The sequence below is a fragment of the Uloborus diversus genome, chromosome 5, assembly GCF_026930045.1.
Source record: "Uloborus diversus isolate 005 chromosome 5, Udiv.v.3.1, whole genome shotgun sequence".
NCBI classification, from domain to species: Eukaryota; Metazoa; Arthropoda; class Arachnida; order Araneae; family Uloboridae; genus Uloborus; species Uloborus diversus.
The window spans coordinates 117,374,966-117,390,671 of NC_072735.1; the positions used below are offsets into that span (position 1 = coordinate 117,374,966).

At 31.4% G+C, this 15,706-nt stretch overlaps 1 protein-coding gene and 1 long non-coding RNA gene across 2 annotated transcripts in view; one reads left to right on the plus strand and one right to left on the minus strand.

Moving 5' to 3' along the window:
- The window catches only part of LOC129222831 (peptidyl-prolyl cis-trans isomerase-like 3), a 33,861-nt gene that overhangs the window by 13,520 nt on the left and 4,635 nt on the right, over positions 1 to 15,706 (plus strand). Inside the window, exons 3-5 of the mRNA XM_054857383.1 lie at positions 1,410 to 1,503; positions 2,995 to 3,062; positions 5,634 to 5,752. Of these exons, the coding sequence (XP_054713358.1) occupies positions 1,410 to 1,503; positions 2,995 to 3,062; positions 5,634 to 5,752 (281 nt within the window). The remainder of the gene's footprint in view (positions 1 to 1,409; positions 1,504 to 2,994; positions 3,063 to 5,633; positions 5,753 to 15,706) is intronic.
- The window catches only part of LOC129222833 (uncharacterized), a 39,180-nt gene continuing 24,165 nt past the window's right edge, over positions 692 to 15,706 (minus strand). The window contains exon 3 of the long non-coding RNA XR_008580617.1: positions 692 to 873. This is a non-coding gene — a long non-coding RNA (uncharacterized LOC129222833). The remainder of the gene's footprint in view (positions 874 to 15,706) is intronic.

Genomic DNA, 15,706 nt, shown 5'->3' on the forward strand with positions numbered 1-15,706 from the left:
ATATAATTTAAAATTTTATGGAATACCAAAGTGTTGAAACTTTTAAATATTTTGGAAGATGGAATGATTAGAATTTCAAGAATCAGGAAAACAGCTCCCCCCCCCCCCCCTCCTAATGTTGTGTAAAATGCATCCAGGTACATAACTTTTGATATGAAAACATGACTAGTTTTCTCTTTTATGTTTTCAGTTATATGTTTTCTATTTAAAAATTCCACCTTTCTTTAGATCCATTATTCCAAATATTTCTAATGGAATATGAAAGATATTTACTCAATGTAAATCATGTAATAAAATGTAAAACATTATGCCTGCAACACACAACATAATATGTATAAAAATACATTGTGTTCTGAAAGTTAGTAGAGCTAACTACTATGCTAACAGAATGCTCCTTTTTGCTGATTTAATTTATGCACTTCTACAATATCGCACAAGTGTCAAATTCCTGATTTTTAATTTTAAAAGTGAGTCTTAACTTTGTCTTAGTTTGTTGAAATTTTGAAGAATTTAAGTCACTTTCTTTCATTTTATCCCACAAGCACTTTATTACATTATGCGCATGAGCATTTAGATTACTTAAACTTCTTTCAAGTTTAAGTAATCTACATGGAACTATAGCATCATGGTGCTTCAAAAATGACTTTCATTTAGTTGAAAAACATTTATTACTTTCACAACACGACACACAATAAGTTTAGAAGTCATAGTCATTATTAGATCACAAACAACACAATCACGTAACGTTCTTCTCCGGTCATGGGGATCCTCCCGACTGCCGGGTTGCCACCATTCACTCCGTTGATGCCAAAATGTTCAGCACTTGCCAGATTGACGACAATTCTCATCAAGGATGTTACAACACCAAGCATCCTAAATGTTTTTGATCAAATATTTTTATTTTATTAATATCAATGCAAAGCAACCCATTATGCAACAGATTTTAAATAAATTATTGATATTATAGATAAGTATCTGAAACATGGTAAATAAAACTATGATCTTTGTACTAAAAAACAAATGGTAATATTTACATGGCTAAAGTAAAAAATTGTAAATATATTGCATGACATGTTTGGGAAGTACAAGCAAGAATATCAACACTGAGCATTAGTAACTTATGAAGCTACATTTTTTCTTTGCTTTAAAGGTTCAAATTTTTTCTGCTTGAAAAGAGGTTGCTTGTAACCTAAAAATAGGTGTATTTAATAATTTAGCAACGTTATACTATGGTTAATTTTATCATTTATTTTAAACATAAACATTCACCAATTTTTCGTGTTTATTGATTCATATATGATTTTCCCCTACCTGTCACTTATGCTTCTCATTTAATAAACTTTATGTTATATATATATATATATATATATATATATATATTTAACTTTCTGATGATTTGAATTTTTCAGAACTTTTTAGCGCTGTGTGCAAGCGATTACTATAACGGATGCTTGTTTCATAGAAATATTAAAGGATTTATAGTCCAAACTGGTGACCCAACTGGTAAGTAATAATCATCAATCTGTTACATAGTGCCGAATCTCTACAATTTTTCTGAGCCGAGGCAAAGCCTAAAACTGGCACCCTTACCCATCTTTTTTCACATTTTACATCTAAGTTTCAATAAAAAAGAACACAAATATTGGGAAATATCCGCCCGGAGCAAAGGCTCTGGCTTGTCCCCTGCCCCCCTCTCCCTAGATCCGACACTGGTTACACATCTGCCTTTGTGATGCAGAAAAATATCTGTGTAAGAATAAACTTATACTGCACTCCAAATGTTATATTACTTATACTATGTATTTATTTAGGTAGGATTTTTTTAAAATAATATTTTAATTATAAATAAATGCAAATCATAAATACCGAAAATTTATTTGTTGAAAACTTTAAAGTAAAATCAAAAAATTGTTGAATTTTCAAAGTCTTATTAAAGAGAACAGTTTCATTTCATACTAAATTGATATATTTCACACTAATTGCATTTGAAATGGAAATAATGCTTCAAAATATGTTCTGGTTTTCATTGGCTTCAATAGTATTACTTACTTTTAAGCACTGTGGGATGCAATTGCATGAGGCATCAAATAAATATTTTTTTTTTTTTTAATATATATTAATGATTTTTTTTTCTTTTTCAAATGAAACGTTTTCATCCTATGACTTTGAACTGTTGTATAACAAGCGGTAATTTAGTGAAGATGTTGAATAAAATATTCATTAGTTCATTGTAAATAAGATACCTTTTACCTTCCTGAATGAGTAGAAATCAAATGATTTCTGATGGACGGCTTTTCTGGTTTGTGCTGTTGTGCTTATCAGTGAGAAAAACTTTCTTACATTTGTGACAAAAAGTCTTTTAAGAAACCAAGTGTTATATTATAAGTTTGTTCATTTACTCTAAGATGCCTAACAAAGTTGGTTGTGCATACTACCCACTGTCTCCTTTTAGTTTCACTTAAATCTTGAAAAGCTAGAAAAGATGCTTTTTGACAAAAGCTAGCTGAACTTTGAGCGTAATTTTTGCTGATTTTCCTAAGAAAAATTCTTTTTTATCAACTTTTGAAGTTAGTTAAATTTTCATGGACATTTTGACAAAAACTTATTGTCGCATTCAACTCTATGAAATTGAGCTTATGGAAAGCAAGTTATATAAGTTCTGTATAGAACTTGAGGAGAACAAGACATCTCTTTAGTTTATTAAAGTTTTTGATTCAATTTAGTTTGATATACTTATGAAAGTTCTATTCAATGTAGTATTTCTGGGGGAAAAAAGGTGGGGGATGTTTACAGGTATTAGCATGATATTATAAAATTTAAAAGTGGGAATTGCTTGTGTTAAAATGCAAAAATGTCCTGAGAAGTTAGGGTAAGAAGCAAAAAAGCTAGGAGAAACTGTCCTGATGTGTCCCCCCTTGACTACACCTCTGATTTTACTACATAAATTTATTTTTGGGATTATAATTTAGTTTAATGTGTGATTCCTTTTTTTAGGCACTGGTAAAAAGGGTACCAGTATCTGGGGTAAAAAATTTGAAGATGAATTGAAGGATGAAATCAAGGTATATATGCAGTGTATAAATTTTGCTGCTTTGTGTATAAGAAGATTATTTTATTTTGAATAATGGATGTTTAACTGAAATTTATTAAGTTGTCACTTGGGTGGTATTACCATTTTGATGATTGTAAAATGTTTAAATAGCCTTTATAAACTGTCTAATTTTTTATCTTAATACATTATTATAATATTTTAGTCTAATTATCTAAAACTACAGGGCTGCAGCCGCCTGCTCACTTTGGTCACCAACCCCCAGGAACTGCAAGCATTTCCATTCAGATTATTTTGAAATCGGAACTCTCCGCTCTTGTTCACCACATGCTTAAATCATTATAGCCCTAGTCCAGCAAGTGTGGGTTATAGTTTGCTCATAATCAGGGCTTAATTAGCATGGGAACTCATGGAAACAGAGCACCTCTACCCCTCTTCAATTTTATCTGAATTTTTCTAAGTTAAATGAAATTCAGGCCAGTTTAAGCATTAAAATATGTACTGAAGACTGTAGGGCTGTCTCACTTTTTTTGTTAGAATTTAAGCCCTGCTCATAATGAAAAATTTTTCCACGTACTAAATTTCTTTAACCATGCTGATCCTCTCGGAATAAATTGATAATTGCCCAACATTTGGCAATTGTATCAAAATCTCAAAAATTGAAATACTCTTCACCATTGGGGGGTACTTTAACTTCAAACAATAATTTTGTTAAATAAATACAAAATTTTGCTCTCCAAATTTGTATAACAATGCTTGTAAAGTTTATTTTAAAGGGGAAAACCAGTTTAGGCGAGTCAAAAATCCTTTTTTTTTTTTAATATCATAAAAAGTTAGTAAAACTGTTCAACAATATGTTGCCAAATTGTCAGTCAAAAATTTCAATTTCTGGTATGAGCACTTAGTGACTGTGGGGATTCAAAAACGTTTAAAACAGTTTTTTTTTTTTTTTTTTTTTTTTTCAAACTGGTTATTCTTGAAACAACTTCATTTCAACTGATGGGCATTCTAACTCTAAGAGTTATTGACCAATCATTCTGAAAATTTATGGGAATATTCTTTATTCAATTATACTCTATATGAACCTAACTCTGGGATAATATTATGAATAAAAATATTTTTTTCAATGCAAGAAATAAAGGGAAAAAAAGTTGAAAACATGACATTGTAATCAAACATCTCAAAAACATGCAATTTTCAACTTTTTGGGTCACAATTAGGTACATATTCTGAGGAAATATGTTATTTATGAGAAAGAAAAATCGTAATGATTTCTGATAAAAATTGTGGCTTCAGCTGCATCTGGTTGTGGCAACAAGCTTTGATGGCAACCACCCATGGACAGCAGTTCCTAACTCCACTATTTCTGGTGGAAATGACTTGAAAGAAATTAAGTGTACTTCAAAAGATGAATAAAATATCCTCTAAGTTTAAACGAATTCTGAATATTTCTTTCCTGTTAAAAAAATTCACAAAAAACTCTAGAATTTTTTCCTTCTAAACTGGTTCCCCCCCTTAATAATTTGCAAACTATAGCATGAAATCTATTTCTGCCTTTGCTTGAAATTTTAAATGTCAATATAAAATTCAGCCTGATTTTTCTATGTCATAAAATTTGGATGATTTCATTGGCTGCTTTGACACTATCATTTGATATTTTAAATATAGTTACATTTATTACTGCTAGTGTTTACTCAGTAGTCTACTCTTTGTTTAAGTATGCAAAGGAAAAACATTTTACGTTTATTCTTGGTACCAAAAATTTGACGCCAATGTATAAGGATTGCAAATCTCCCAATTAACGAATGAAATGATACAGCAAAACCACTTTATAGGTAAAAATTCTGTATAAACAATATTATTTGCAAAAATTTGAAAAATTATAATTGAGTAAGCTGCCTTGACCTTTGCCATTAGAAGTATAAATTTTTAAACTATCAAATAAATGAAATCTACTTGCAGCAACATATAATTGTCCTTGCAAAAACACTGGATGCTGCAATGATACACCAATGTTATCAAAAATTGCCCTGGTGATTTGTTTATCGTTATAGCCAAATATTACTGGGGACTGTGTCCTTTGAAATTAAAATGAAGTGTTTGTCCCAGAAAGTGTTTTATTAACTCTTTGAATCAAAGATCTTTTATTCATAGCATTTCTTGTTAATACTTCACCTTCACAGTCAATGTGTTTTTGGTGTAATTTAGCTTGATCTGTTGCAGTAAATCTGCTTGCGTGATTTGCTCGCGTATGTTTAATCCATTTATAATAATGTGCGGTCCTTTTTTAGCTTTCACATGCATTTTTTATATACCCTGTTATCATTTTAGGGGAATGTTATTGATATTTTTAAACTATTGTTAACACTATCCTTGCTTTTACCTAAGTTGCAGATTATCCGCCGTTAGCGTGCCACCCTATTCCGTGTATAATCGGAAGCTTACTGTATAAAAATTTTAAACATTTTATTTCCTTTGAAATACTTAAAAAATTGTTTTGAAAGTAATGTTTTCAATTTCCTGTTTTTAATATCACTTTTTCTAAACATGAACTATCAAATACATCAAAAGTTTTTAATTCCAGCATAATGCAAGAGGTATGGTATCCATGGCTAGTAATGGACCAAACACTAATGGGTCTCAATTTTTCATCACCTATGCCAAGCAGCCTCATCTAGACATGAAATATACTCTTTTTGGAAAGTAAGTTCCTTTCAGACAGAAACTAAATGTTGCATCTGTTCTAATCATTCCTGTTTTGTATCTATTTGATTTGTTTTAATCTTTGTAAAGATTTTATCAGTGCTTTCGTTGGCTCATTTTCTTGATTTTGATGGGATTATAAAGCAGTAACCATCCTATTATCTATGACACATTTTGAAAATGCAAAAAATATTTTTTGAGCTACACTTCAAGTACTGAACACAGGTTTACTTAAGCATCACCTTGGGATAAGATGCTTTTAAAAAATTACATTGACTTATGATTTTTTTTTTTTTTTAAAGAAGAATACAATGAACTGACTTTTTATAAAAAGGTAAGGACATGTTAATAAAGTTATAACTTAATGGTTGAACCTTAGTGTTATAAAAACAAAAGGTCAAAATGGTTTTTTCCCCCCCTTTCAGCTATTTTTAAGATTTATCTATTCAATTCATTTATGTGTGACTGCTGTCCATTCTTTACTGAGATAGGATTTGTATTTCCTTTAAAAAAACCCTTAATTTGAGCAATTTATTTATCACTAGCAGTACTCGCACAGTGATGCCCGTGCTAAAAATTTAATGGAAATCCGTGGAATAAAAAAATTGACGCCCCCTCCCCCTCTGATGTGAAATTATCATTTTTCTTTGTATAAAATGCGTACACACCTTTTCAAAAAAAACTGTTTTTTAAGTTTCTTTGGAATTTAAAACTTTTCATCAAATCATTAAATTAGATTTACAGTTGCTTTAAAACTCTGTTCAAAAACTGTTTTTACTGCAATTTAAAATATTTCGCCAAACAACAAAAAATGACATCAAATCATATCTTTCAAATGTAAAAATAGTTCCGCAACTCTATTGTTTATCGCCAAACTTGCCCAGCAACCACTCTATCAAAATCCATCCATCTAATGAAAAGAAAAAACATCCAGTGGAACATTCAAAAATCATCATCAGAAAAAAAGAAAAAAATGTCGTACATTTCACTCGGATGAAAACAAATCAAAAGTTTTTCTTTCAAAACAAATTGCCAAAACAATGAATTACATTTACAGTTGTTTTAAAACAATAATCCTAGACTGAACTGCTCAGCGCCTAATGCACCAAGCGACCACACTACCGGAACCCAGCCCTTTTGCTAGTGAAGCAGATATTTTTCCTTTGGCAATGATGAATGTTTCACCAAACAAACAAAAAAGCATAAAATCACATTAACAGTAGCTTTCAAATCTTTATATATTAAGAGCTGCATTGCCCGGCTTTGCCCAGTCTGCCTTGAAAATAAAAATTGTGTCAAGTGACATATATTCAACAATCAGGCTTAAATAAAAGAACTGTGGAACAATTCCTTCACTTTTTATTGATAGATTTAATGAAGAAAATAGTGCCTGAATTTCAGCTAAGCCTAAAAAAGTTCGAGCTGAAAACGCGAATTACTCCCGTCATAATTAAGTTAGAGCATTGAAACAAATTGTTTAGAATGCGGAAAATTCTACCCTTTTCAACGATATATAATATTAATATGTGCAAGTAATTTTTCACTCCCATATTTGGGAATTTATGTGAAATTTGGGCCTAAATTGGAATACAAAAAGAACTATTTATTGGATTTTTGGTCACTCAGTAAGAAAGCACCTTTCATATAGTGAAGGAATTATTCAAATAGGTGCAGTGGTTCCGGAGATTACCTCGAACATATAAACACACAAAAATCCGCACTCTCTCTTTATAATATTAGTATAGATTTTGAATTGAAAAACATTTCGAAATACAACACAATCAACATTTTGATTTTGATTTTAAAAACAATTGTTTGAGAAGATCAAAAACTAAGTCACACAAATTGTATCCTTTCTTCGAAAAATGTAAACAATAATTAAACTTCTTTCTGTGTATTCGTCTTGCTTATATTGTGTATTATAAAATTATATTGCAGCTGTAACTAAAACCCTTTAAAGCGACCACCCCCTCTCAACGGCCAATATTTTGGGGAACGGAGAGGTGGCCGCTCAGGTTTCACTGTAATATCAAAACCATAGTGTAAATATATTGACAAAAAGAGGTTTGAGTTCTTTTCCTTCTATTTACCTCTCACTCCAATAACATATGCTAAAAAAAACTTTAATATACAACTAATTTTCTACAGTTATCTCCATTTTCCTGATCTTTTTTTATAACTGAAATTAGAGAAAATAATATTACTTAAGGAACAATATGTGCCATATATTGTATTGATTACTACCCAATTATTTCAAGTAAAAATTTAGTGTCTTTGAAACTGGTTAATTAGCATTTTTTGTTGAATTTTGGAGTGTCAAGGACTCTCTCTCTCTCTGAGGGGCTAATTTGATCTCATCCCTTTTCTGCATGATTATAAGAAATCTTTTTTTGTTTTGGATTTACTTCTTTTTGCACTCTGACCACTCTCATCCCTATAATGTATGAAATTTTAAAATATAATTCACTGATAATGGGACATTCCATTCAATTGCGCCTCTTTCGGCTTTTTTGGAAGCAATGTTAATATGCGTTTGTGTATGTGTATATATAATATGTATCAAGTACTTTGCCCCCCCCCCTCCCCCGGAAAACTTTGAAATGGTGTACCTAAAGTTATTTTATTGTTTTCAGAGTCCCTAAAAAATTTGGAGAGTCCTTAAAAAGTCCTTAATTTTTACTTTTAAAAATGACTATGAACCCTGATAGATCAAATTGAAAGTCAATTGCTGTATTTTGAAAATTCTCAAACAAGAAGAGAAGCAACGAAAAAAGCAAATCCTTCCTATAACAAAAACTATATGTTACTCAGTATATATTTTATGCTAAATCTATACATTTTTCAGTCATTTTTCGGCAATAAATCACACTCTAAATAGACTGAAATTTAGCTTCTTTGATTTTTTTTTACAGCACCATTTGGCTTTGGCTATACATGTTTATCAAATTTTGTTAACTTCAAAATTTTTGAAAATGAGTTTTAAATTGGTAACATTCATATCAAAAGAAAGCAAATTTAAAATATTTCTTCGATTGAAACTCTAACATTTTGAAGTTTTGTGCATGTTTGCAACCAGCACAGATTTTCACACAGACAGCAGTCTAAAGCCTGTTTGGCTGCTGGCAAAGACTTAAACTTCCTTGATGTGGATTCTGCATCTGTAAAAGATGAGTGGAGAATACTGCCAACTGGAAATTTCTTCTCCTTCTATTGATGGTCATCATAAAAAAAAATCATGTTTCAAGATGTTTTATTAAAATTTTTGAAAATGAGCTTTAAATTGGTAGCATTAATATCAAAAGAAAGCAAATTTAAAATGTTTTTTTGATAGGTAAAAGTTTTTTTTCTTAATAATTCTCTCTTATTCTGCTGGATTATTAATTAAAATTTTAAACTAGTTTTTAGTGAATCCTTGCATGCTTTCCTCTTAAACCATACTTTGAAATTTAAAAAACAGATGTGTCATGAATTCCCACTACTTGCGACAGGAAAAAAAATATATCACCACAAACCAGTAGCAGCTTATGCCCTATTGTAATGGGTGGACCTGTTGTTATATGCTGTTTCACAGTAATGTTTACACATATAAAATGAGGAGAATAATGGCTCAGTAGCTCACTTATATGAAGCTTTAGAAAACAAATTTCAAAAGTTCCTGAAAACTTGTCGCTTTTTGTCTTGAATACAGATCCTTAGACTTGTCTAACTTTAGTGCTTAGATTTACTAATGGGGTTTACTACATCTGTAAAACTACTAGGGTTACTAGGGTTAAATTTATTAGGGTTACCTTTGAGTAACACATTTTTTAAGTTCGTTAGCATTGTCTAGCACAGTAAGTCTTAAGTTGATGAACAGATGAAACAATTGAAAGAAAACAATGAATGTAAACCTATGAGGGGATATGGGCAAAAAGAAAGCTTAAATGCTGTAGAAATTCATTGAATTGTTCTTAAAATGTAACTTGAATACTATGTAACTTGATATAAGTAAAACTTGAATAATCTTGAATACAGATACTTAGACTTGTCTAACTTTAGTGCTTAGATTTACTAGAGGTGCTACCTTTGAGTAACACATTTTTCAAGTTCATTAGCATTGTCTAGCACAGTAAGTCTTAAGTTGATGAACAGATGAAACAATTGAAAGAAAACAACGAATGTAGACCTATAAGGGGATATGGGCAAAAAGAAAGCTTCAATTCTGTAGAAATTCATCAAATTGTTCTTAAAATATTTAAAAAACAGCTTATGAAAGTAAATTTTCTTAGCATGGGTACAATGTGCTTAACACGTCCGTGGAGAAAAATACTTCCCCTGCAATTTCCCCTGCATTTCAATCATTTCGTAGCTTGTAAATATTTTGAAATTTTGGATGATATGAAATTGTTTTGACATATGCTATCTTTGATTAACTTATTTTATCCCAGGAAAAAATGTCAGCTTAAAACCTTTAAAAAAAAACCTCGTAAAACTAGCAGTTATTTCGGACTGATTTCCCTACGTAAAACCTGATCAAAACCTGCAGGCTCTGTTCAGGTTTTTTAGTCCGAAATAACTGCTAATAACCTGCGGCTTTGATTTACCTGCAGGCTCTGTTCAGGTTTTTTAGTCCGAAATAACTGCTAATAACCTGTGCCTTCGATTTTCCTGCAGGCTCTGTTCAGGTTTTTTTGTCCGAATTAACTGTTAATAGCCTGCACCTTTGATTTACCCGCAGGCTTTGTACAGGCTTTTTAATCCATTATAACCGGCGTTGAAAAGCTTTCGATTTACGTTCAAACTCTGTACAGGTTCTATGTCTAGAAAAAGTCAAACACATGTAGTTGTTGTTGTCTTGTGCCAGCTGAGTTGGCAACTTTTGGGGTAGGTTGCTTCACTTTTCCAACTGTACTGTAATTTGAAGTAAAATCTGATTTCCACTGTACACACACATGCCATGAGGACACGTTTAACGGGTGACCTATTATTCACAGAACATTCAAAGGCAGGGGCGGACTGGATCCCCCAAGAGGGTGTGAACCTTGATTCCCAAAGGGCCCAAAAATTAAAAATAAAGGTGCACAGGTTCGGGAAGCTGGAAATCAAAAAAAAAAAACCAAAGGCGCACCAGTTTGAGGGCGCAGGATGAAAACCGAGGGAGCAAAAGGATAAAAAATAAGGAGCACAGGTGTGAAAAAGCAGAAAAAAAAGCTGAAGCCAAAAAAAAAAAAACCTGTTCGAGGCATTAAAAAAATCTGTGAAGGCCACAGGTTTGAGAGCGCAAAAAAAAATCTGAAGTTCCAGTTTCGAGGGAGCACAGGCAGGTGGAAGCACCGGCCCGTGGTCCGATGGGCCAGTCCGCCCCTGCACAAGGATAAGAGAGAGAAAGTACATCTATGCCCAAACCAGGATTCGAATCTAGGATCTCCCCATTCAAAGTCAGACTTCTCACACCGCTAGACAAAGGGGTCAGCGCTGGTATTCACGGCTTCTTTATTACAGAGCCCCTCGTTTGAAACACCTATAGATAGATCACATGCAAAACTGCATCAAGATTTGTAAACACAAGGAGTGAAGAGCGGCTGAACTAATGGGTTGCGACAACATTCATGTATGATTAGTGCTCGGTAGTCTACAGAATGATTTGAAACAGTCTTGATGCATCCACCCACATTTATACTCAGAATAAAGTATGCTAACTTGGAACTGGAACTCCTAATGCATGTTCCTTTAAAGCTGGATGCAGCTTAGAAAACAGCTCATAATAGCTTCTTTACTGAATGACTGCAAAGCAACTTTTCTTTCATTGTTGTACAATGTCTGCTCTGTATTGTTCATCAGACAGAGAAAGAAATATCATTTTTCTTAGAAAAAATGGTATCCTGTCCCTATGATACAATTGTTCAAGTTTGCAAAAATATATCTATTTTAAAAGAATAAGAAAATAAAAACAAAATTTTAAAAATATCCACAAAATATTGGAGTTGCTGCAAAAACTACGAAACGGAAAATGTCAAAATGTCCAAACTAAATAAATATATTTCAAAATGCAAAAAACTAGTTAACTGGCAAATTCTAATACATAAGCAGGTTAAAATCATTGAATAAATTTATTGGTATATATAGGATATGGTGAAAGAAAGTTTAAAATTTGAATTGAAAATAAAATCGCATAAATAATTTTAACTAATTTTCTAGTTTGATCGAATGCCACACATCTGTGATTCTGAAAATATTTAATTATTTAAGCTTCGGCAATTATAACATGTTATACAGTCGAACCTTGTTAAAACGAACTTGCTTAACGTGAATGAAATGCCATTCCTTGTCAGACAAAGCTACAAATTAGTCTTAAACCATTTCTTTAACATGAAGAGGATTTAGACGAAATCCCGCATAAGACAAAGAAAGTTTCAAGGTCTTGAAGAAAAAGGGAAAAGAAAAAAGAAAATCTCCATACTTTAACATAAAATTACTTTCGAAAGTCGGAAGATCTGCATTTGAATGCAAGTGACATGGCTGGCAGCGAGAAAATTCCTTTCCTTGTGTAGGAAAATCTAGAAAACCACGTTGTTCAAGAAAGTACTAAATTTAGCTGTAGACTATGTTACAGTAAAAAAGCTGGGATGAACAGTGAAATCTTCGACAAATGGCTGACAAACCTAGATTTAAAATTTCATTGTGAAAAAAAAAAGTAATTCTGGACACTTGTTCTGCCCAAGTAGAGGTTTAAGGTCTAAAAGCGATCAAGTGTTTTTTTTACCCATCAACACAGCAGTGAAATTTCAGTCTTGAGATCAAGGAAAAATCAGATGTTTGAAAATGCACTATCACAGAGAACTGGTTCGAATAGCCATTGCCTCTGTTTCGAATTACTTGTTTCTTATTTAGAAATTATAAACATAAATGCTTGGCTGTACATTTTTGTACAAAGTACTTGGTTCTTATATTTTCTGAGACACAAGAACAAAAAAAAATGTGTGCGTACACAAAATCCAGTAAACGTGGAAATCAGATAACACGAAATTCAGTTAACACAAAATATTTTGGCACCCCTGTCGAGAACTTAAATGATTATTATTCGAATAATAGATCTGTGCATATGGAGAGCATGCTTGCATCTATATTATTTAGCTACGACCTCCAAGGCAGAATAAACCCAAAGCAGTCAGGGCTTTACTAACTTGAGGTCCATGCCTAACAACTGTGACATGACTCACAGCAGTAAATAAGATTTATACAATTTAAGAAATAATAGCAATTAAATTTGAAGATGCATTGAGTACCAAATTTTGCTAAAAACCGAATATTTGGTCAAAATTCTAACTGAATTTCTGGCTGAATACCAAATAACTGTGGTGAAATTTTTTTAACCATATTATTTGTATCTTTATTTTAGGTCAATTTAAAGCAGTTCATGTATTTGTGTCTCAGGTGTAAAGTAAATTCATTTCAATTTAAAATCCTTAAATGTATCTAGCAGGGCTCAAAAATTATATTGCCCAACATACCTGGGGCTTGTAAAAATTCTGATTGGAAAATTAATCCTTATATGCCCGGCTTGGCATATAATTATTATAATTTTTTTTTATTGATTATTGGTAATTTTACTTGCAACTTATTATGTACTATTTATTTTAACTTCCATTTCTGTTTAATATTGAAATAATTCTTGTTTCAGATATAATGCTGTTAAATTTTTTGTCTGATTAATGCTATATGACAAATTTAAATATTTTTGTTATTTTCAATAAAAAACCGAACATTTAAAATTTTTTATTTGGACATCTATTTTTCAGACAAACATGACCGGCAGGGCATGTAAAATATTCAAGATATCAATTAGAATTCTTAATTATAATTAAATTGAAATATTAATTTGATTTCTTATTTCACCAGAAAAAAAACAATTAAAAAAACTTTAGATATTTTTAATTTGTTTTCTAAGTATTTGGTAAGACAACTATCTTTTATTCGGAAAATCAGCTTAATATAGGAACAGGCCAGAAAAATTTTAGATGCACATATGAGTTACTTGAAGGTTAAAGAGATCACCGTTTTTAATTGTCTCGGTTATATGGCGTTTTTTTATATTCTCTCACTAAGAGCGATATAACGAGGGGCTACTGTATTATTATTAATCATCGTTAACTTATTAAATAGTCAAATCTCGATAACTTGAATATTCCTTTATCTCGAAATTTTCATCGTTTCCCAAACTCTTGAGACTGTTGTGGAAACTTCCCCATAGCTCAAACTACCAATAACTCGTACATTTTAGCTGATCTCTTGGGACTTCAAGTTATTATGAGTTGACTGAATATTATTTTTTTATCATAAGCATAATTTTTTCAAAAATAGCTGTTTATTGACTTTACATATTTATGAACACTTAGCATTAGAAGTTTTTTTTTTTTCTGTTACAATAATCAAATGTTTTGTTATAGTAAGGTTGATGTTGTATGTCTCATAAGATGTAAGAAAACTAAGTTGCATATTTCCATCAAGATTGCATTATTTGTAATGATCAGTTTTTACTGAAGTTAAGAAGGAAAGAAAAATTATCTCCTCAAAAAATGTGAGAGAGGCAAAATATTCTATTTTTCTGTAATGATTTGATATGACACCTCATTACCCTTCAAGTGCTACCTATTTTATTTTAAATTAGTGGTACCCACATGGCTTTGCCCTTAGTAGAAAATTAAAAGGTCTTTTGGCTCGCCTGTATATTTATAAAAAATGTATGGTGAATCTCTCCCCAATTGGCTGGCCCATGTTCCTCGTTATAACTTGGTAGTTTACTCATCTATCTTATGATAATTTTGCTCGGGAAAATGTTCTTAAAATTGGAATAGAAAAAGAACAAAATCAAATTTTCGAAAAATCGCCTTGAGGTGCACACTCCCATGCTACAAACTAACTTTGTTCCAAATTTTATGAAAATCGGCTGAACGGTCTAGGTGCTATGCACGTCACAGAGATCCAGACAGAGCGACTTTCAGATGTATTATTACTAAAGATGTCATGTCATTTCAACTTAGGTTGGATCAAGCAATCATAAAATGTTGATGTGGTCTATGATGACTTGAACTTCTTTTATTAAAGTTATTAGCAATAATTAATTAGTTATTATTGAAGCATATATATTTAATGCAATTAATGTTATATATTAAATTAAATATAATTAAATTAAAATGTGCTGAAAAATTAGCCCAATTTTCTCAGCATCAACTTAGCAGTTTTTAGTTTTCCAAGTTTTAATCAGTTTTTGACATCAAAGTGGTTGAGAGTATTGCAAATAATATAATTTATACTTTCTGAAATAAAACCAAATGAAACATAAAAAAACTACTTCACTTACCTTTTAATCAATTTGAAACATTGAAAACAATATTTTTATTATTGTTGCACACTTAAGAAAGGCGGGGAAAAAAAGATTTCAAGACAATGTATGATTTTTCATGAAAATTTTCTATCACAATCCACAGGGTTGGCACGTTTTTGACAGGTGATGGTTTTATCTGGTTTTGTGTGCGTGACCGTGGGTTTTACTGTTGTGTCAAAAACCTCTTTTTGACACAATTGTCAAAAACTTGAATTCATGTCCAAAACATATCTGAAATTATAGACACACAAAATTACCTTAACAAGTGGTCCTTCATTCTAGAAATTTTGATTTCAGACTCTGAAGAAAATTTCTGAACTGTTTTATATTTTTAGATGATGTGCTATATATATAATAGTTTTTACTTCAACAAGCTGCTTCTTTGAAAAAAAAAAAAAGAGACTTTTTTCCGCCTGACTTCAATTTTGCTTTTAAAGCTTGTTTTGTCTTATTTAGAGACGTACCGAGTACTCGGTACTCGGCCAAATTTTGATCAGGCACTCGGCGAATGCCAAGTAGTTGTAAAAATTTATTTAGACATGGAAGTCTATACTACTATTGCAATGATTTCAAAATTCGTCACGTGTGTG